The following is a 21118-nucleotide window of genomic DNA, read 5'->3' as shown; positions in this document are numbered from 1 at the left end:
CACCTTTGATAAAGTCTCGCAAGCGTCAGCTTTATTTTTATAGATATAAAAATATGGACATGTACTGATGCATGATCTGAATTATAATATTTCTGACTGTCTGAGGCAAAATTTCCCCGATTCAAATCGACTTGAATCGAATCATAGATCGAATTGATTCGGGACCTTGTGAATCGGAATCGAAACGATTCTAGAAATCAGTGACGATACCCAGCCCTAGTTTGCATAAACAATACCTGCGAATCTCAATGAACTAAAGCAACCTTGTAAATAAGAGTGGGTCAAAGCAATGACGTGAGTGACCGACAGTCATACAGAAAATTCCTGCATCAAAGATGGTTCTACAAGCTATAGAAGTGTCCTTAGTTTTTCACAGTACTGCACATGACAACTTGTTTTCAGGCCCTTCTGGTTCTTTTATTTAACTACAGGCTGTTATGCAGATTTGTCAGATTTTATTTTTTGTGCGTGTACAGCAAGGTTTGTTCCTATCCAGAAACAGAAAGCCATATGTCCATTTAACTAGTTCTGTCCTTTCAAAGCCCCATTTAATTTAACAAGCTTAGAAAATGTAAAACAATATAAATAACTGATAATAACTCATATCTCCCACTTAAGATCTACTGGCTGTTGGGTTAATGCTGACATTACTCTCAGCAAAGTGAAATTTAATGATGCAGAATGATTGCTTTGGCAGAGTTGGAAGACAACTGCATATTTATGGGCAATATTTGTTTGGCTACTTGCACCATCTAACATGCTGGCGTGATTGAGTTATTGGCAGTGGCATTAATTGGCGGTGACTTCATTTTTTTCCCTGGATGTCCAGTAATCAAGCTAATGATTATGGTTCACTGGGGGTGAAACAACTGAAGGTGAAATTTACTGGAAAATTTCAAAGTGAGTGATTATCCTTGTTATGGCTATGTGACAAACAGCAATATTGAGCAAGTCTGATTGCTGTGACAATCTGGTATTTGAAGGATGTAAATGAATCTGGGAATGCTGCACATGAAGTATGCCTGATTATGCATTTGGGGCTTTTACATTTCCATGCTAGTGAAAATGTTTGAGCTGATTCCAGTGACAAATGAGATGGTAAATGAAGCAAATCACATCCAACTCGGAATAAAAGAGAATGTCTGTGAAGGTTCTCAGTCATCCAGGTCATCGTAGTCAAAGGAGATTGCAAAGAAAAGTGTCTGGACTTCTTTAAGTTGTTTGAAGACGTTTCGCCTCTCATCCGAGAAGCTTCTTCAGTTCTAAGGTCCCCACCATTTGACCTTAGAACTGAAGAAGCTTCTCGGATGATCTATGCTACATGAAACCTGTGTGGAAAAACATTTTTATTGTCTAGTTACACAATAAAAATAGACTAACTGAACTCTGTGTAACTATTGAGAATTAAACTCTATTTGACCTCATGGCTATGCTTACATGCTGGCACTGCCACAGTATGCTGTCATACAGTCAGCAGGCAGAACACAGTGGGAGTAGATGGGATGTGTTGTGTAGCAGGCATGCTGGAAAGGTCAAGCTGTGCCTGATATGTTTGCCATATGAGTGACGATTCATGGTGTAGCCAGCATATCAATCCTTGTATATTGTGTATGCTTGTGATACATGACATGATTTTTACTTTAAATAACAAAGACAAGAGTCGGTGGCTCTTTGCTCTACAGGGTGGGCCATTTATATGGATACACCATAATAAAATGGGAATGGTTGGTGATATTAAAGTCCTGTTTGTGGCACATTAGTATATGTGAGGGGGCAAACTCCTCAAGATGGGTGGTGACCATGGTGGCCATTTAGAAGTCGGCCATCTTGGATACAACTTTTGTTTTTTCAATAGGAAGAGGGCCATGTGACACATCAAACTTATTGGTAATGTCACAAGAAAAACAATGGTGTGCTTGGTTTCAATATAACTTTATTCTTTCATGAGTTATTTACAAGTTTCTCTTTGTTCACAGCCATTAACATGTCGAAGAGGTTAACACGTGAGGAGCGGATCGAAATTGTTTTGATATCTGGTGAACGCAGTAACCGGGCCATTGCAGCAGATTTCAATGCAAGACACCCTACGAGACCACCCATCTCCCATGCTACAGTTAGCAAATTGCTTGCTAAGTTTCGTGAAACTGGTTCAGTGTTGGATTTGCCAAAATGTTGATGCAAGAAAACTGTCACTAATCAAGAAACATCAGTGGCTGTCCTAGCTTCATTCAGCAAGAGCCCACAGCGTAGCACTCGCCGCATGTCACTGGAGAGTGGCATTAGTCGAACATCCCTTCGGCGGATAAACTCCAGCTACTGCAGCATCTTAACGAGGATGACCCAGATCGGCGCATAGAATTTGCAGAATGGGCAAAACAAAAATTGGAACAGGACCCTCAGTTCACACAGAAGATTTTGTTCAGTGATGAGGCAAACTGTTATGTGAATGGTGAAGTTAACAAACAAAACCACCGCTATAGGTCTGACACTAACCCACATTGGATGGATCCCTCCAAGACTGTTGGACCAACAGAAGTGATGGTTTGGTGTGGTATATGGGGTACAATGATAGTGGGTCCATTCTTCATTAATGGAAACCTCAAGGCCAATGGATATTTGAAATTGCTACATGATGATGTGATTCCCTCTTTATGTACTGAAGCCAGCACGTTCCCTGAGTTTTTCCAGCAAGATGGTGCACCACCACATTATGGGTGCCAGGTCCGAGCATTCCTAGATGAACAGTTTCCTGGAAAGTGGATTGGTTGTTGTGGGCCAGTTGAATGGCCCCCAAGGTCTCCCGATCTGACCCCCTTAGACTTTTATCTTTGGGGTCATCTGAAGCCAATTGTCTATAGTGTGAAGATACGAGATGTGCAGCACCTGAAACTACGGATACTGGATGCCTGTGCTGGCATTTTTCCTGCGGTGTTGCTATCAGTGTGTGAAGAGAGGGAGAAGTAGGGTTGCATTGACAATCCAACACAATGGGCAGCACATTGAACACAGTTTATAAGTGTTCAGAAACTTGTAAATAACTCATGAAAGAATAAAGTTATGTTGAAACCAAGCACACCATTGTTTTTCTTGTGACATTACCAATAAGTTTGATGTGTGTAAGTTTGATGTGTCACATGGCAGCACGGTGGCACGGTGGTTAGCACTGTTGCCGCACAGCAAGAAGGTCCTGAGTTCAATTCTACCATCACATCTTTCTGTGTGGAGTTTGCATGTTCTCCCCATGTTTGCGTGGGTTCCCTCCGGGTACTCCGGCTTCCTCCCACCGTCCAAAGACATGCAGCTTGTGGGGATAGGTTTATTGGTCAATCCAAATTGCCACTAGGTGTGAATGTTCGAGTGAATGTGAGTGCGAAAGGTTGTCTGTCCCTGTGTGTTGGCCCTGCGAGAGACTGCCGACCTGTCCAGGGTGTACCCCGCCTCTTGCCCTATGACAGCTGGGATAGGCTCCAGCGCCCCCCGCGACCCTGAAAATAGATAAGCGGAAGCGAATGGATGGCTGGATGGATGGTGTCACATGGCCCTCTTCCTATTAAAAAAAACAAAAGTTGTATCCAAGATGGCCGACTTCTAAATGGCCACCATGGTCACCACCCATCTTGAGGAGTTTGCCCCCTCACATATATTAATGTGCCGCAAACAGGACTTTAATATCACCAACCATTCCCATGTTATTACGGTGTATCCATATAAATGGCCCATCCTGTATATAAGTGAGGGCCCAGAAGAGTCTCTTTTCACTGTTGGAGCATGTGCTTATGGGAAACATTCTGGGGACACTTTTGATTCTTTGACTAATGACCCTGCTCTTTTTGTCAACAATCAGTTTTGCAGCAAACTCTGTTTTTTCCCAGAGGTTCTTTTTTGAGTGTTGTTACTTTTTAATAGACTAAAAAGCGAGATTCCAAAAGTGATCGGCCAGAGAAAGATTATCATTTTGGCTCCGGATTTTTGACACACTTTTGTGCTAATTATATATAAAAAAATTACCTGTGATCTGTGTTTATGCTTTACTGTAATTAACTTCTTATAAATACATTATGGTCGGTCTAGAATTAATACAGTTCAAAAGAACAAAATATTTTTCCTGCATAAAAACTGGCTGCTGCAGGTCTGGCTAAATCTATTTTTGGACCTAAAAATTCTGACTTAAGTTATTTTTATTGATCAATTTTAAGTGTCAATATAGTTATACATAAAAATATGATATGTTAAATGATTCCACAATTTAATACATTTTGTTTAATACATTTCTTTAAAGCTAAAATAACAAAACCTTCTAATGAGCTCATACTGACTAAACATTTATGTATCCATTCTGGAAAACCTGTGACATCTACTGTTACAGCTCTAAATTCTGGATAAGCATCAACTGGCCTTTTTTATTATCTTTGAGTTCATCTGCAATAGGCTAGTGACATGTTCAAGGTCAGTTGTGGGCAATGCAACAGTCACTTTAGACCTTGTTAACAACAAACTACCCATTTAAGATGGGCATACACTGTGCGATTTTTGGCCCATTTTGGGATGATTTTTCACTTATGCAACCATTTTGGGGATCGGCACGAGTTTCGCCTTAATCGTGTGTCATGCATCATGTAGTATACATGGGATAATGCGAAGCAATTAACACCTCGCCGCCAGCTCCCAATCAGCAATCGTGTGGCCACGAGAAAATCAAACCTGTTTGAAATCCTGGTCGCCTCCTGTGAGGGTATTGCACTGCTGAAGCAGTGCCACGAGTCGATTTAACGCAACCTCTCACACTGCGCATGCACAAACACAGAAATAGAAATGACAGAGACAGAGCAGAATGGCAGTGCAGCGTGTGATCTGGACACAAGCGGTGGAGGCCCAACTTGTAGAACTTTGGCAAACCTTTTCGATGTGGCCTCACAAAACTATCACGACTGCAACAACCGAGAAAAGAGCTGGATGGACATTGCTGCTCAATTATGTTCTTCATTAGCAATTTAGCAAAGTTGATGGTGGTACGTGTGTGTGTGTCTGTGTGAGTGAAAGACAGAGAGGGAGAGAGAGACAGATTTTGTGTTATATATTAGTTATATAATATTTAAACGCAAATTTGGACGCATAGTGTGAGCACTCAGGTCGTATCAAAGCTTCGAGCCGTATAGCCGTATATATGCCCAGCTTTAGGCATGCAGAAGGTTCAAAGCGCCATTTCTCCATTGATTTGGAGTTCACTGAAAAACATAGGATTTCTCAGGAAAAAAAAGAACTCTTTAGCTGCTAAATAGTGAATATGTTGCTGTTAAATTTGGCAGCAATTTGGTGGTGAACAGATGGAGCCTGTCCACCGCCTACAGGTGGAAACAGTAAAGATGAGAGCGGGTGAATTTAAACAAGTTGCTGCCCATAATATAAGATTAGTGAGAAGAATGACATTATGTTACAACTCTCTGTGGGTTCTTCACTGACAGTCTTTCACATTATGCATCAATATTTAATCCATTTTGAATGTGGAATTATAGATGAGCGCAGCTTTAATGTTCACTTACTGTTTAATAGTGCCAGTGGTCAGAGCACTAATAATCCACTGCAGATCCAGAGTCTTGAAAGGGATCAGCACCAGACTAGTAATATTGTCCAGGTCTATGGCACTTTCTGGATACATGACGTGATGAGTTGTCCTGCTGCCCACATCCTCCTCAAAACCACTGGTGGGAGCCTGGTTCATCCTGCAGAAATAGAAGAAGACTTTTCTGAGTTATTTGTCACACATTCTCTTTCCACTTTAGTGCTTTTGCCATCTTTGTCTTTCATTCGACAGTTCAAAGTGAGTTTTATTTCACCCACATGTTACAAAGATGGAAACCATTTGGCTGCTGTTATGCGAATCCCTATAATCTTCAAAGGGTCTGTCTTATAGACCATGTGTTTAATTATCAAGATTCTCTCATGTCACCCAAACCACATGTCGCTGAGTCATACAAAACCAGCCATGATTGTGAGAGACAAAGACAACAATAAAAAGCACAATTTGTCCTGCTCTCCCATTTTTGGGCATCCAGACAGTAATTTTGAGATCAACAATTACCACCTGGCAAGCTAGGCGAAACATCCCTTTCATTATGTCAAACAATACTCTCTTAAACTGGAGCGGTAATTGGCAGGAACATAGCTTGACACTGGCAGTTGGTTTTGGTCAATGGCAGAAAGTGACACAGAGGAAAGAGAAATCATGAAGCTGACCTATGTAACTAGCAACACCTTTTTGAGCGCTCTGGTCTGGGCAATATCATCTTCCTCATTACTGACTCTTGGGTGACAGAGATGTGATATTTTCAGACTGCTTCTTGAATCATTTTGACTCCTGACAGACTAATTGTTTTTTTTCTTCTTCTTTTTGCTGCAGCTATTTATGGTTGACCAAAATGTTTGGGTTATTTGATGTTGCGACTTTTCATTTGAAATGACCTTGCACAAATTGAGACAGTGACAGTCTGGGTATAAAAGTAAAATTTAAGAAAGCGGTTGCAGCATCTGGAAAATATTTCACGAGCGGATGATTGTTACTTTACTTCTAATTGGTGCTGAAATGCTTGGCCCAGGGCTTAAGATATTATATTATTTTTTATTTTAGACCGGATATGGTAGTAGAATATTTCAATTCTTTAGTGAATTTCAGGTATTTGAACATATAAAAATTGGAAATTCCCTCTTTTTTCTCAGAAAACCTTCTTTTAAAACCTCATGAACTTATTTTTAATTTGATATGGCAAATGATTTTGATCCTTAAATATCCATCCATCCATCTTTAGCAACTTATCTGGTACTAGGTCACAGACGCAGCAGCCTAAGCCTCCCTTTCACATCAAACAGCTTATCTGGGGTCCATCCCAGGCCTCTTCCCAGTAGGACATGCCCAGAACACCTCACCCAGAGGTGCCCAGTTGGCATCATGCCTGAACCAGCTGGCTCCTATCCATGTGGAGGAGTAGCAGCTCTACTCTGAGTCCTTTTCAAATGACTTTACTCCTGCCTGTAAGGAACGGTCCAGCCAAAGATCCACAGTCAGGACGACAACAGCATTGTTTCCCCTGAATCTGAGTTTCAACTAATGGGTTGACTCTCTTCTCCAGTATACTAGCATCGACCTTTTTTCCTTCCCACTGTCGCCAAGTGTTTGCTCAAAGGTGGTTGTTTGACTGCTGGGTTTGCTCTGTATTATTGTAGGATGAGGTGACTGTTGCTGTGATCTGGCACTATTATCTAAAACTGAATTGAACTGATTTGAAACAACCCCCTTTTATTTATAGTACTGTATCACCCAGAGCCTGTCTTTGTCCTGTCTTCATCCACTCACCCCAGCTTGTTGAGGCAGATGGCTGCCTGTTCCTGAGTCTGGTTTTGCTGGGGGTTTCTTGCTGTTAAAAGGGAGTTTTTCTTTCTCACTGTTGCCATAGTGCTTGCCCATACAGGGTTATATGATTATTAGGATATTCTCTGTTTTCTTGGTAATATTGTAGAGTTTTTACCTTACGATATAAAGGGCTTTGAGGCAACTGTTTTTGTGATTTGGTATGATATACATAAAAAATGAAACGAATTGCCCGTGTCCTTGTCTTGTAAAAAACACTCAACATACAGGCAGCAAGCACACACACACAAAATACTATGAGAAGGCTGGATGATTATGCTACACATGGGAAACGTTTAGTAATGAGGTCAGCCAGTGTTTAAGTAGTTTCTAAAGCCCAAAAGCTCGGGCATCAGGCTGCTCTAAAAATTCAGTTTTTAGCTTTTAACTTTTGAATCTGTATGATGTAAATTAGAATAGATTTGGTCGTCTCAGAGAGCTCGAGGTGGGATCATCAAAGGCACCACACACATACCATTAGATCATCTGTTTACATCGGGGAGCCAATCAGAAGAAAGTTCAGCTAAAGGGAAAGCAGCTAAAAAGGTTCGTTCTAAACAATGGATAAACTGAGGGGCTGCACCGAGAACCTGAGCAAGCATCAATGAGAATAATTTTGAACTGTTATTCGTGCAAAGCCATTGAGTCTAAGAATAAAGTATATGTAGCTGTAACTGTAAATATGTAATTGAACCATTAAGCCTTTTATAAAAAAGCATCAAACATTAAACAAGCTCATGAAAACGAAGACAGTGTTAATGCAACAGATGACAAAAGTAGCTGTGGAGCGGTAGGAATGGCAGTTACTCACAGAGGAGAGTGCTGTGTTACTAGTAATAAAGCTGCGGCACCAGATGTGACTGCGGTTATTAACAGCACACCACTGAATATTATGATACATAAAGCATTTAAACTACATAATATCTCCATTCATATTAATACACCTACAGAACTCCTAAAGACACTGTTTAGTCTACTTTATACTTGACGTGACAGAAGAAGCATTGGTTTATTTTCTATTTGTAAGTAATGGTACCATTTCAGGGAAAAAACAGTCAGGTTTCAACAGCTGTTTGGTAGTCCTTTGTTACTTTGATGAGGTTCATGTATAACAAACTAGGTTTATGGCTCTGACTGAGCTCAAACTGTCAAGTATGGAAGAAGAGAAGCACTGATGATAGGCTTTATGGTGCAATATGTCACTAGAAAAAAAGCACTTTTTGACAGGAATACTTTGGTAGATTTCTTCCTTAATGGTAACTGCAGCATCTGGGAGTTTTAAAATTGCCCTACAAATGGATGCATCCCGTCGAGAGCAGATGAAAAAGTATGCCGAAGAGGGCCAAGCAACACCAAATAGTAAAATGTGAAGACTTCATTACTCCTGCAGTGCATTCAGATATATTCTTCATCTGCACCACATTACTTTGTGTTAGCTTTTCTTAGCCCTTAATTTACATCCCAGCTATTATGCAGGTGTTTGGGAGACAACTGGAATCAAGATTAGGCTTTAATAGAATTCGATGCAGATATTGTTCCTTTTCCACTGACACACAATAGGAAAACAGACCCTGCTCCATCTTCCCAGAAATAACCCCAACAGCAAACTATATCTAATTTAACATCTTACAAAACCAGTGCAGGCACTGTGAGGCACTTTTCTATCATCTTTCTCTCAATAGTAGAAAATTGCTACTCATTTTAACTAGAAGAATGGACGTGATTCGTCTGAAGACCTGCTGTGCACATAGAAAAGATGTGTGTAGATGTAAAAGATAGACGTAACCACTGGTGACATTATTCCCCACTTTGTAGACTTGTTAACGTTTTGGCTGCGTAGCATGTGTCGGTTTGTGACCATATTTGGAGGACAGGGCGGGGTTATCAGTCAGTCATCATCTTTAAATGGGAACTGACAAGTGGTTGTTAAAGGAACTGCAGTTTTTAGCACTTCTGTGTTGGCTTCATTTTTCAGCCTCTGCATACATGTTGCCATGCATCTCTACAGAGGTCAGTACTACATGAATGCAAATGTGTATGGGCACACAACAAGCCACCTTGTTGTGGGCTGCTCGCTCACTTAATGTTGTGGCGTGCGTGTGGAGTCAGCTATGTTAAGGAAGCAAATATATCAGACAATATTCAATCAATATTCAACTTATGCTTCAACTACCCCTTTGGCACTGGAAATTTGCACCAGATGGGCTTGAAACAAACCAAAGCAGATGTAGTGGGCCTTTGAAAAGCCCATCTCATGCACAGGAAACCCACAAATACCCAGGAAAAGACAGAAGACATCAATGGGCAAAAAAAACCCGCCTAAAAAACGTATTTAATGGCTCTGACTGATATCTTTTTGAACCGATCAAACAATAGTTAATATTCAGATCCTGAAGCAACATAGAGTTGCTTCAGGATAGATAGATTCAGGAAATTAGATTCAGGAAATTATAAAATGTCAACAGTGTTTTAAGGGAATGCATAAAAACAGGACACATAACTCATTCTCAGTGAAGGGAGGAAAATCAGAGAGGAAATCTTTTTATTTATGACAGATCTCTTAAGTGGTATTTATAGCAGAGGTGAATGAGGCTTATAAGTTTAAAAAAATAAATAAATGCAGTAATTTGAGCATCAACCAGCCTCACTCAAGTTTAGTGGCTCAAATCTAAGAGGCAGGTTGAAATGTGCATATATTTACAGGATTCATTTGAATTTTTTTCCACCTCAGATGGTTTTCTGGAGTTGAAGCATTTCATTTCAAATAGGAGCACTGCGTGGGTTTAGCACTGCAGCAAACCTGTCAGTGTGGATTAACAGCTGCTTTGTGCTTATCAATTCATGGCATCGTAACTTATTGAATGTTTATTTATGGATGAAATCAAACAGTGACTGAAAGTTTGTTGTCTGTGTGGTTCAGCGATGATCGGTTCATCTGGTGCCAGTTCCTAAAGATGTTATCAGTCCGTAAGTGTGGACCAAGCTAAGAAATGAACCCAACATGGAAGTGCCAGGCACTGCAGTTCCTCTAACAACCGCTTGAGGTGAGTCAGTCCCCACAGACCGTGCCTGCTACCTGTACCTGTGTACACACCCATACAGCTTGTGGATGTGGCTTGCTAATCAGTGTTGCTAATGTTAGCTGATATCTTGGAACTCCTCAGAGTAGTTTAAAGCTTGTGAGATCAATGGGAGAGCCACATTAGCCGGCAAGTCTGAGGGTCCTCTCCCTTGAGTTTTAAGCATCAGACACATTTCTTACATTCTAATTATTTTGTATGCAGCATTTGAACACTTTTTTGCACAATTTTATAGCTTAAATGTCTAAAAAAAATCAAAAATAACAGGGGCAAAATGCATCCATCCATTCTCTTCCGCTTATTCTTTTCAGCCCCTGGAGCTGGGATAGGCTCCAGGGGCTGGACCCTATCCCAGCTGTCTTAGGGCAAGAGGCAGGGTACACCCTGGACAGGCTGCCAGTCTGTCGAAGGGCTAACACATAGAGACAAACAAACATTCACACATATGGGCAATTTAGAGTTTCCAGTTGACCTATCCCCACTAACTGCATGTCTTTGGAAAGTGGGAGGAAGCCGGAGTACCCATGCAAACATGGGGAGAACATGCAAACTCCACACAGAAAGACTCCGGCCTGATGGTGGAATTGAACTCAGGACCTTCTTGCTGTGAGGCAACAGTGCTAAGTGCACGGTGCCAACTTTATCATCACTCTAGCCAAGAACCCAGAGTGATGATAAAGTTGAGTGCATGCCGACTCCAGCCGAGCAGCAGCAGCCTGAACTTGAACTGGTAACAAAGGCAATGATGGGCAGTCAGCCTCGCAGCCTCCATTTCTATTTGTTCATGTTTTTACTGTAGAAATGACAGTAACGATCATGGTCATCATTTTATTGTGTAAATATAAAAAAAAAACATTCTATGTGTGTCCTCGACTGGATGGGAATTTCTGCTGGTGCGTGGGACTGCAGCCTAAGATTTATATTGTTAACTGCTAATCATGTGACAGCATATTTCAGATCATTTTACAGAGTAGCGTGAAAGTAATGTAACAAGTAGTGTAACAAACTGCTTTCTCTGGAGTAATGTAATGTATTACTTTTACGAAAGGTAACAAGTAACGTGTAATACTTCCCTGCTTTTACGTAACGACCCCAACACTGGTCTAGGCTCAGTTAAGATAATATATTTACATTGTTACTGTACGTCTTCATATTTTCAGTCAAGACAACTGATAGCCTTGAGACTGAAACATCACTGGAATCAGATGGACTTCAGTTTGCACTCAGGCTAGAAGTGAAAACCTGCAAATGTGCAGGTCCCGGTCCATGAGTGTGTGGAATTGTATTTTTAAATTGTTTATTTACTTACTTAAAAAAGGATAAAAACAGGAGTGTGAGGCTGATAAATGAATAATGACAGCTTTAATATCAGGACTGTTTGCCTGCCGGCATGTGGTTGCACATTACTTGTCCAATTATTATGTATTTGCACCCAAAATGCTCACAGCCAAGAACCCCAGAGTTCCATAAGGCAGCCTGATGCTTACGGATCACGCAGCATGTAATAGCTGACTAACACTTTAAAGGTCACTGGTGTTTCAGAATCCTCTCTATTCTCCACATTGCTGCTGCTTTCCTTTGAAAACCCGAGTGTCTGTACATTTTTTAAAACCTAACAGTTAAGTTTCCACTGACCAATAATCGCAATTTACATTTTTATCGAATGAGTAAAGCTATGGGACCACGAATGAGGCAAGAACTGAGACAAAAGAAGAGATGTCCCAGTGTTTTAAAGGACACCAATTATGCTCATTTTCAGCCCCATATTTTCTATTCTTGGAATAGCTGTGAATGACTCAGAATTAAAAAAAATAAAAAATAAATCTTGACCTTATGTCTGAAAGAAGTTGTTTCATCACCCCTTCCATTGCCTTTAAACCAGCTTCTGATTTGCTGCCCTGGTAAACAAATGAGTTGAACAGTAGGTGGGAGGAGCCAAAGCTGTTTGCCTTAAAAACAACAGATTAAGAAATATCTGCTTTTTACTGACATCATTCAGAGCAATGAATAAAAAATAATGCGAATCTTTAAGTTGACACACATTACTTATAAACATCTGTCTGTATCTGACCTCTTTGTTTTACACTTTTTTATATGAGCAACCACCGTTGTCATTTGTAAGCATTTTCTAAGATAACATTTATTTTTACGCTAGTTGGAACATAAACACTGCATGCATAGAATAACCTGTCATATTTGATATGCTTGGAAGCATTTTCTTCGCTCCTGGAAGTGATATTTCTAACACCATCTGTACGATTGTAAAATCCACCCATAGATTACATTTCAGGATTCTCTGAGCCATATCTCTCCCTTATGATGTCTCTACAACAGTCTGGCACCGCCTGCTCGGTATAGTAAATAGCTTGCAGTTGTCCTGGAACGACAGCTGATATTATCTACCTGCCTTCCGAGCACGGTCTGATGTATAGCAGCAGTCTGCTCTGTGGACACCCAAAGAAAGCTTGGCTACTACACTGTGAGCTTTTTATAGTTAAGTAGCAGGATGTTTCAATCAATTCTTCATCTAATAGGCATTCACCAGGACAGCCAACAACCATTAATGTCCTTTCCCTGACACAGCAAACACACCCGTGCACACTCCCTCACCTCACCTCACACTTCTTGTTAAAGCAGCCCTCAACTTGTAGAATGTGCAAACACATAATGAGCACTCAGACTTGTTAAGTGAGCACTAACGAAGCCTCCCTCATCTTGTACATCACACTCGATGAGCAGTTATTAACCTTTGGATGGAAAAGTGATGGAATGGAAACTAACTATAAGCAAGAATAATCTTTTGACTGAATTACAACACAATTTGGGGGAAATGTTGAGGAATCCGCAGGATAGGTTATTGCACACATCCACCAGACCCACTATGACTTCATTCTTTCTCTCCTTTACACACACAGGCATTCACCTTCACAAGCACACACACACAAACCCATACATCTCCTCATTATCATACTCTGTGTGACAAGCTGAACTGCATCCCCTCAGAAGATACAGTATCTCCTTGTGTTTCTGTTGTAAATCTTTATGCGTAGCACAAAGTGGACAAAACTGGCTTTGCTTTATAAAAGCACGTTTCACATCCCAAATTAAATTTCTTGCCATTATATATACAGATTTTAGGGGATTCCTCTTTTTTCTTCATTCAGTTAAAATATAATCGGCTGCTAAATAATTAAAGATTGTATATACTGTATTAGTGTTAGCATTAAATCATATATCGAAACAACCAATTTGGCAGTCTATTTAAGCTGCAAAGCATTTCGACCCCTCCATCACTCCATATTTCTTCTTTAATTTTCTTTCGTATTTGGCAGAAAAACAACTAAACAGAATCTGATCGATCTACATTAAACTTCATCCTTTAGGAGTTCAGAGCTCAGCAAATAAATTTAAAGACTTTCAGCAAGCCTGGCTAATGAAAGCAGAGCTGGGTACAACTGAAGACTCAAAAAAGCCTTCTTGTCTTTTCCTTGACCTTAAGACAACAAAGAAAGATGTGGGGAATTCATAAGAGTATCGCTGTGCTCAGCTTCACTTATTCTTGTCTGGGTGTCAAATTTTATGATTGATATATTATTAGGGACCCTAAAGCTTCCCCAAAATAGGGAGAAATATTTTTTTCCCCAAAAATTAAAAAGTCGTGCAATAGAGGGTTAATAATGTCACAGCAATTGTTTCTTACATGTAGCTGCTTTGTTAAAGCATAACTCAGATACTTGTCCCTCTGCCCATGTTGTTTTATGGCTGTATAAGCATTTTAGTAAGGCTTTCAACACTTGTGCTGAAAGACTGAGTATGACTGCATTTCACCGAATTAAAAAAGGCTAATTTATAAGCCCATGGTACAAAACACTTCACACAAGAAAAGAACTTCAGAACAAGCTAAGGTGAGCTGTTATTATGGCTGCCATGGAGATATTTTCAGGTCCCTTCATTCAGTTGGGAATCTAAGCAGAACTGACTACTCTTTCATGGTTCTTTCCGATCTTTATCCATCCATTGCTGGGTAGCAATCTAAGCAGACAAGCCCAGACCGCCTCTCTCCAGCTCATCTGAGGGTACACCAAGGTGTTCCCAAGCCAAACGAGGGATATAATCCTTGGTTGGTTTGACCTACTGGGACCTCCTCAGAAGGTCAAACACCTCAGTTAGAAGGTAGATACCCAAACCACATCCACTGGCTCTGATGGATTTGAAGGAATAGCAGCAATATCCTGAACCCCTTCCAAATTGCCAAGCTCCATACCACATCTCATATCTGCTCTGATAAAAAGTGTTTGTGGCAGGGATGTGGTCTCGGGCCTGCTGCAGTGGAGGGGTGGTACTGTGAGCTCTCAGAGCGGCGCTGAGGTGTGGCAGAGAGGGCAGGTGTGAGCACTCACTGTAATGATCTTCTTCTTCTCTGTGTATATATAGTGACGGCGGAGACGGAGGAGGGTGTGTGGAATGGAGCAGCTGTTACGGAGTGACTGGTACCGAAAACAGTTGCTAAAACAAAATAAAACGGACCTGCACTTGCATGAAATCCTGTGTGTGTGTTGGGTCCCTATCACAGTGTTCCTTTAATTTTTATGCGCAGTATATTAGTCTTTGATTCATGTTTTTGTTGTACTTGTTTTCTGCTGTACTCTGAATATCATATAAAACTTTCTGAAACTGTTTACCAATTTTTTTCTTTTTAAAAGGTTCAAAATTTCTTTGAACAAGTCAAACACCAATCCCAAAGTGTACCACAGACTGAAGTACAGATTCTGCAGCCCAGCATAGTTAGAAAAAACAATAACTCAGAGTCTAATTAACATCAGTTACAGTGGACCCACAACAGCTGTTTTGCATGTCAACCTCACCCCAGCACATTACCGCACAGCTGTGCCCTCACTGAACCGGATTCATCAACACTGGAGAGCAACTGAAAAATAAGCATTCCTGCAACCCCTGGCCTCCATACTGACGCTTCCTGGAGATGAGTCCCTGAGGCAGCTGCAATAGACATGCAAATTAGATACCAGAAGGTCCTCTGATTTATGGTTTTTCCACAAAGAAGAATGTTATGTGTACTTTTGTTTCCAGGTCACCAAAAAGTTTGCCTGAATAAGTTAATTTACAACCAGCAGTATTTCATCAGGAAGTGTGCTGGGACATCAAACTTATGTGGCTACAAAGTAGTCCTGGGGGCTTCACACGTGGGGCTCAGCATTCCCAGCATCATTCCTGATGGGTGTGCTACTAAGTTGTAGGTTTTAGATCAGCTGCTGGTGCTTTCACCTGCATTTAACAGCACTCATAAACACCAGGATGAACCCCTCCTTCTTTATTGGACAGACGCAGTGAAGAATGACAGGAAAGCAGAGGGAGACATGCGGCAAAATGGTCGGGTTCAAACCCAGGCCCGCTCATCCCAGTGAGCTAAACCGGCAGATGTGGCAGCTGTATCAAGGGCCTGGGTGAGGAGTGACTTGGTGCAATTATTACTGAATTCTTGAATTGTATTTTTTATTGTGTGGTGGTAAAGATAAATGAGCAGGGCTGCTGCATCTTGGAAAACAGGAGGTGATACACAGGAGACTGAGGAAGGCACTGGGGAGTTTCCAGTATAAAAAGACAAAACCTACTTAACCAAGACTGAATCACAGTTTACTTCATTCATATACAGAGATAAATCTTTTTGTTGACCTCGCTTAACAGATATCTGAGGATAAATGCCAGCTGAACATATAAAATGGTATTGAGTAATAATATCGACGGCTAATAACATCACGGAGAAGCTCGCAGCTATTAATGGGAGATTGAGAGACCAGTGTCGGAGTGTTAAAAACAGCTTGAAATTCTCAATTACCATCATAATGCGGCTACCCCTTCGGCGCCAGCTGTGGGCTCAAGGCCGGAGCTCAAGGCTGGAGCCGAACAAAAACTCCCTGATAACGACTGTGTTGAGTCTGTTCCTTCCCATTCCATGCGAGGCCACCTGGGTTGGCTGGAAGACTGTTTACTTAGCCTGGCAGGGCGAAGGACACTGTCTCAGCTGAACTATGGACACGCACACACATACATATACTGATACTGGTAAGCACTCACTGACGCATCACCCTCCCTACCCCGGATCCAACGCCACCTCCAACGCTTACCTCCCCCATGATGTGGACATCGGGTCAGCTGGAGGCGCAGTCGAAAGATTGCAGCGGTCCCAGATCAGATGTACACACTGGAACTCTTTCCCATGTTGCTTGTCTGTGTTTATTGTGTTATGGTGTGTTGATATTTGTGCATTCCTGTATTATCCTTTTGTGTTGCACATTTCAATGTTTTTTTTTCCTCGCTACCTGGCCTGACCTGTCTCCCCAATGTGATGTTTGTATTGTATGTACGGTCGGCAAGGTCTGTCATCTCAGTTGTGGGCAAAAGACCTGCAACTGACAAATAAATCTCATCATCTCAATATCTGCTTACTTCACTCTGCTGTTTTCTTAAATGTTCATTAATGTTTTTTCAAGTTGTTGTGTGATATTTGGATTATCTGAAAGTTTTCTCTGGGATTCCCAGAACTGTCATGGATGAGTCTGCTTTGACTACCACCAACCTCAAGCAAATTAGAAACTGCCAACTTGAGGGTGTGTCTATCAAAAAAGAAAAAGACAAGCAAACATCAGTTGACACACAAAGCAGAAGATAAAAATGTATATGAAGAATATGAACAATACGGAGGCTGCATCACCTTTCAACAGCTTGAATTTTCTCCTCAAGTTTCAAATGTTTTGGGAAAAATGTTGTCAGAAAAGGCCAATGCCAATCCCAGCACTTATCATTCGAATCCAGAAAAGCTCCAAAGGTGAGCCTTCTGCGTGCTGTGGTTAGCTTTTTACGGAAGTGAATGAAACAGTGCTAACACAGCATTTGCACAACAATGCCCTCTTATTCAGTAATGACACAAGGGAGACATTATCACTTTTTGTGTTGCTATATCAGAAAATGAACACAACAACACTTACTGAAGGGAATATTGCTGCCAGGATGCATCCTACTACTGTAGCGTGGGAGTTGAAAGTATATCCCTTTTTTCCGTGTGTTTTAAGATATTTAAAACAAATGAAATGATCTGTTCTTGCTGCAAATGTCTTCAGGCACCTCTTATTTTTTCTTATTTTGCTTCCAAAGAGACATATTTTCCTGTCATTTTGAAAGTGGTCTTTCTGAACCAGGTTTTCTGAAGCCAAAGTTTTTTGTTTGTTTTTTACAGTCTAAGGAGCCTTGGAAAGAAAAGCACTTGGACTTCTATAAGTTTCCTTGAAGACGTTTCACTTCTTGTCCGAGAAACTTGATTTGATTTGATAATACTTTATTCATCCCGAGGGAAATTGGGTTAAGGCTGCCAGCCGTGCCAGCGCCATCTTACCCTTCCGACCATACATACATTACACAAACATCACGTGGGGTTGACAGGTCAGAGAGGTATAACAATGGAAAGTGCACAACATGAGGAAAGACGAGAAATAATCCTAAAGACCCTGTTAATATAGTACACGCATAGCTGGATGCAACACGATCAGTCAAGAGCCCAGACCAACAGCCAGCAAATATCCAAAGAAGAGCTTTGAATGTCCTTCAGGAAGTCTGGATAACTTAAAGAAATGACAAGAAAGCTTGCCTAAGAGTTCAGACTGTTCAGACAGACAAATATTGACTTTCACGTTTATTAAAATAGTAAAAACTCTGGTTTTAAATTGTACACTGTATGTCCATTTATGTTTGCACATGTTCCCCTTAACAGCTATACCTATTTCCAGTTTACCTTCCAAACACAAAGAAATGAGGGATGGCTTAACATTTTCGTATCATCATTGAAACACTTAGTATCAAATATTCTTTGCTGATCACTGTACATCAGGGTATATGCAAAAAAAACGAAAGAAAAAAAGATGATCATGACCCGATCAAGTGAATTTCATACAGCAAATCTAAATTTCCTACAGTGCCCTGGTGGCACTCATTTGTAGTGTGACGTAGCCTGAGTAGCAATCAAGCCAGAGACCTCAATTGTTCTTTGCCTCACAATAACACAAAGGTCCGCTGAGCCAAGGACAGCACTGATTGCAAAGTGGATTGGGTGCCCATGAAAATAAAGTCTTTAATGGAAATTTTAGGAAAAAAAAATCTTTGAAGGCACCACTCTCATTGTGCAGTAATAATAACCAGGAGGAGGAGGAATAATGGAAGGACTAGCTTTTAATACTAGATCTTTGTTTGAACTTTAAACTACTGATTACCAACACCAAAGTGCAGCTTATTTATCCTTAGACAGGGTTAAGAGGCATCACATGGAGCTTTCTGGCCATTCATCAGCCCCCAGGAACATATCAATATCTTAATGAGTCTCTCACTGAGAAAGGCAACCCCCCCCCCCCCCCCCCCCCCCCCACACACACACACACACCCAACTTCTTTCTTATAAACAAGTATATAAACAAAGAAAAAGATTGAGAGAAGACCGAAGAGAAGCAAAGCGAGAAAGCATGTGCATTACTTGTGTTAAAATCCCAGTTTTAAAGCCAATTTCATCCAGAGACTTTGAGTCACAAATGCCTGCCTATTACATCTGCTGGCTCCAAGATCCATCTTAATGAAGTTATTTGCAAGGGCTTACATTATCATGTCGACTATAAGCTTGACTGATCCTCAATTCAGCAGAGTAAATAAAAATGATGAGACAATCATACATCCCAGACAGACTACTTCTATTTCAAATGAAATATGCTAGTGTACCCGCAGAGCATACAGACTACTAAGAGAATGCAATTGCTGATAGTCTCTGTTCAGACGTGCCTCGAGTGATTAGACTTTTTATAAAAATAAATTCCCAGGTTTTGTATGTGTTATAGTGGTTATTCTGGTATAGATTGACTAACATCATGACTTATCCCAATACCACCTCTAGAAATATTGAAAAGATGACTTTACCAGACAAGAAACAGCACAAAAGTTCTTTAAAAAGTGCTGGTTGATTTTGAGAGCCATATGTCACCAGTGAGCGGAGTGCTAACTAATGCTAGCAAGCAGTGACTAATTATTGAAAAACGAGCATCACAAACTTCTTGAACAGGCTTCACCACATATTATTGGACATATTATTTGCCAGCTAATTTCAATGTGCTTCAAGGATCAGTGTGTTGTGCATTCAGAGATGCTATTGTACTTTAGTTGTAAGAAGTGCTAATTTCTGTCGAGCTGATAGGCAACAAAGCATTTTTCCCCCAGAGAACTGCCTCTCACTGGATGTCTTCTGTTTTTTGGGACTTTAGAAATGGATGTGCATTAAAATCCCAGTCAGCAATTTCTGAAATACTCAGGTAATACTCTGGCACCAGCAAGTATGCCAAATTCATTGGAATAAGGGGAAGAAAGGTAATTTAAGTCACTTGAATCCCCTTTTACCTTGCATCCTGTCGATGCTCAGTTTGAACATCAGCAGGTTGTTTTGACCCAAATGGCCTAAATCCACTGAGCAGCAGCCACGTGATTGGCTGACTAGATATCATGTTAATGAGCAGTTGAACAAAAATTGTGTGTTCCCATATGTGGATAGACCTGCTATTGTAGCCAGTGCCATGTGGCTAGTTTTTGGAACTTGGTTTCTAATTGAATATGATGTATGCTAAACTTTTACCTATTAACTAATCTATCCAGTTTTTCTCCTGAAAACTGCACAACGGGTCATATGAATTCAAAATGAGGTCATAGAGACAATTTTTACACTTTACCTTTCAACCAAATTTAGCAATAAAGGGATGTCTTTTTAAAGGTCAAAGCTGATGATCTTTAATCCAGAAAATAACTTCCATGGACATCTGATGCTTGGTGACTTTTTGTTTTTGTTATTTTCCTCTCCACTTAGTTGCCATTTTTAATTGTGTCTCTTGTATTTCTATTCAGCTATTCATGAAAGTATTAATTTGTAATTATAGTTCCTCACCTTTATGCTGCCCTTTCCATTACGCTTTCCATTAAGTTTTGTCTGGTGTTTGCCCCTTATTACTCTCCCTTATCTCTACTACAGTGCAGGACAGATGAAATGTGATTCCACTATTTGTGTCTTCACCTCCATAAAGTTAGCTGTATTTTTACATTTACTAGACAAAAACATTGACTTTGTGTCTAAAATGTCCTTATCTGCAGATACAAACTGGAATTGAGCATAGTGTAACACTGTAACATTCCCTAAGACAAGCTGAAAACAAAAAAAACATCTTGAATGAAATTTTAATAATTACAGTGACTTACTGGTGCTTCAACAGCATATCTCTTATAAGATTTCATCATTCAAAAGCCAATGAGCTCACTATTGTCTGTCAAAGGAAAATGCACAGCTCTTTTTATGAGTCAAATCTATTTTTAATGAAATCTGCTGAGCAAACAAGAGGCTTTAGCAGATACGCCAGTGCCATTCAATATTCATAATAGTCTGTGAAGGAGGCTTTAGAGGATCTGAGTGAACTGAACTGTGGATATTTGGAATCCTTTGTTTTCAGCCTGCTCGTTCTTACTGGACAGTGCTCCCAGCGAGTGTCAGCCACTGCTTTAGAAATTTGCATGTAGACGTCAGTCCAATCAGCGCAACAGTTTATTT

General features: G+C 40.5%; 1 protein-coding gene across 2 annotated transcripts in view; it reads right to left on the bottom strand.

Annotated features, from left to right (window-relative positions):
• The window catches only part of LOC113015435 (CMP-N-acetylneuraminate-beta-galactosamide-alpha-2,3-sialyltransferase 1-like), a 102550-nt gene that overhangs the window by 13728 nt on the left and 67704 nt on the right, over positions 1-21118 (bottom strand). For both annotated transcript variants that reach the window (XM_026157475.2, XM_080296294.1), the window contains one exon: positions 5541-5720. In XM_026157475.2, coding sequence (XP_026013260.1) covers positions 5541-5720 — 180 coding nt within the window. The remainder of the gene's footprint in view (positions 1-5540; positions 5721-21118) is intronic.

This window comes from Astatotilapia calliptera, chromosome 22 (assembly GCF_964374335.1).
Source record: "Astatotilapia calliptera chromosome 22, fAstCal68.1, whole genome shotgun sequence".
Classification (NCBI taxonomy): Eukaryota; Metazoa; Chordata; class Actinopteri; order Cichliformes; family Cichlidae; genus Astatotilapia; species Astatotilapia calliptera.
This window is presented reverse-complemented; position numbering and strand designations above follow the sequence as displayed.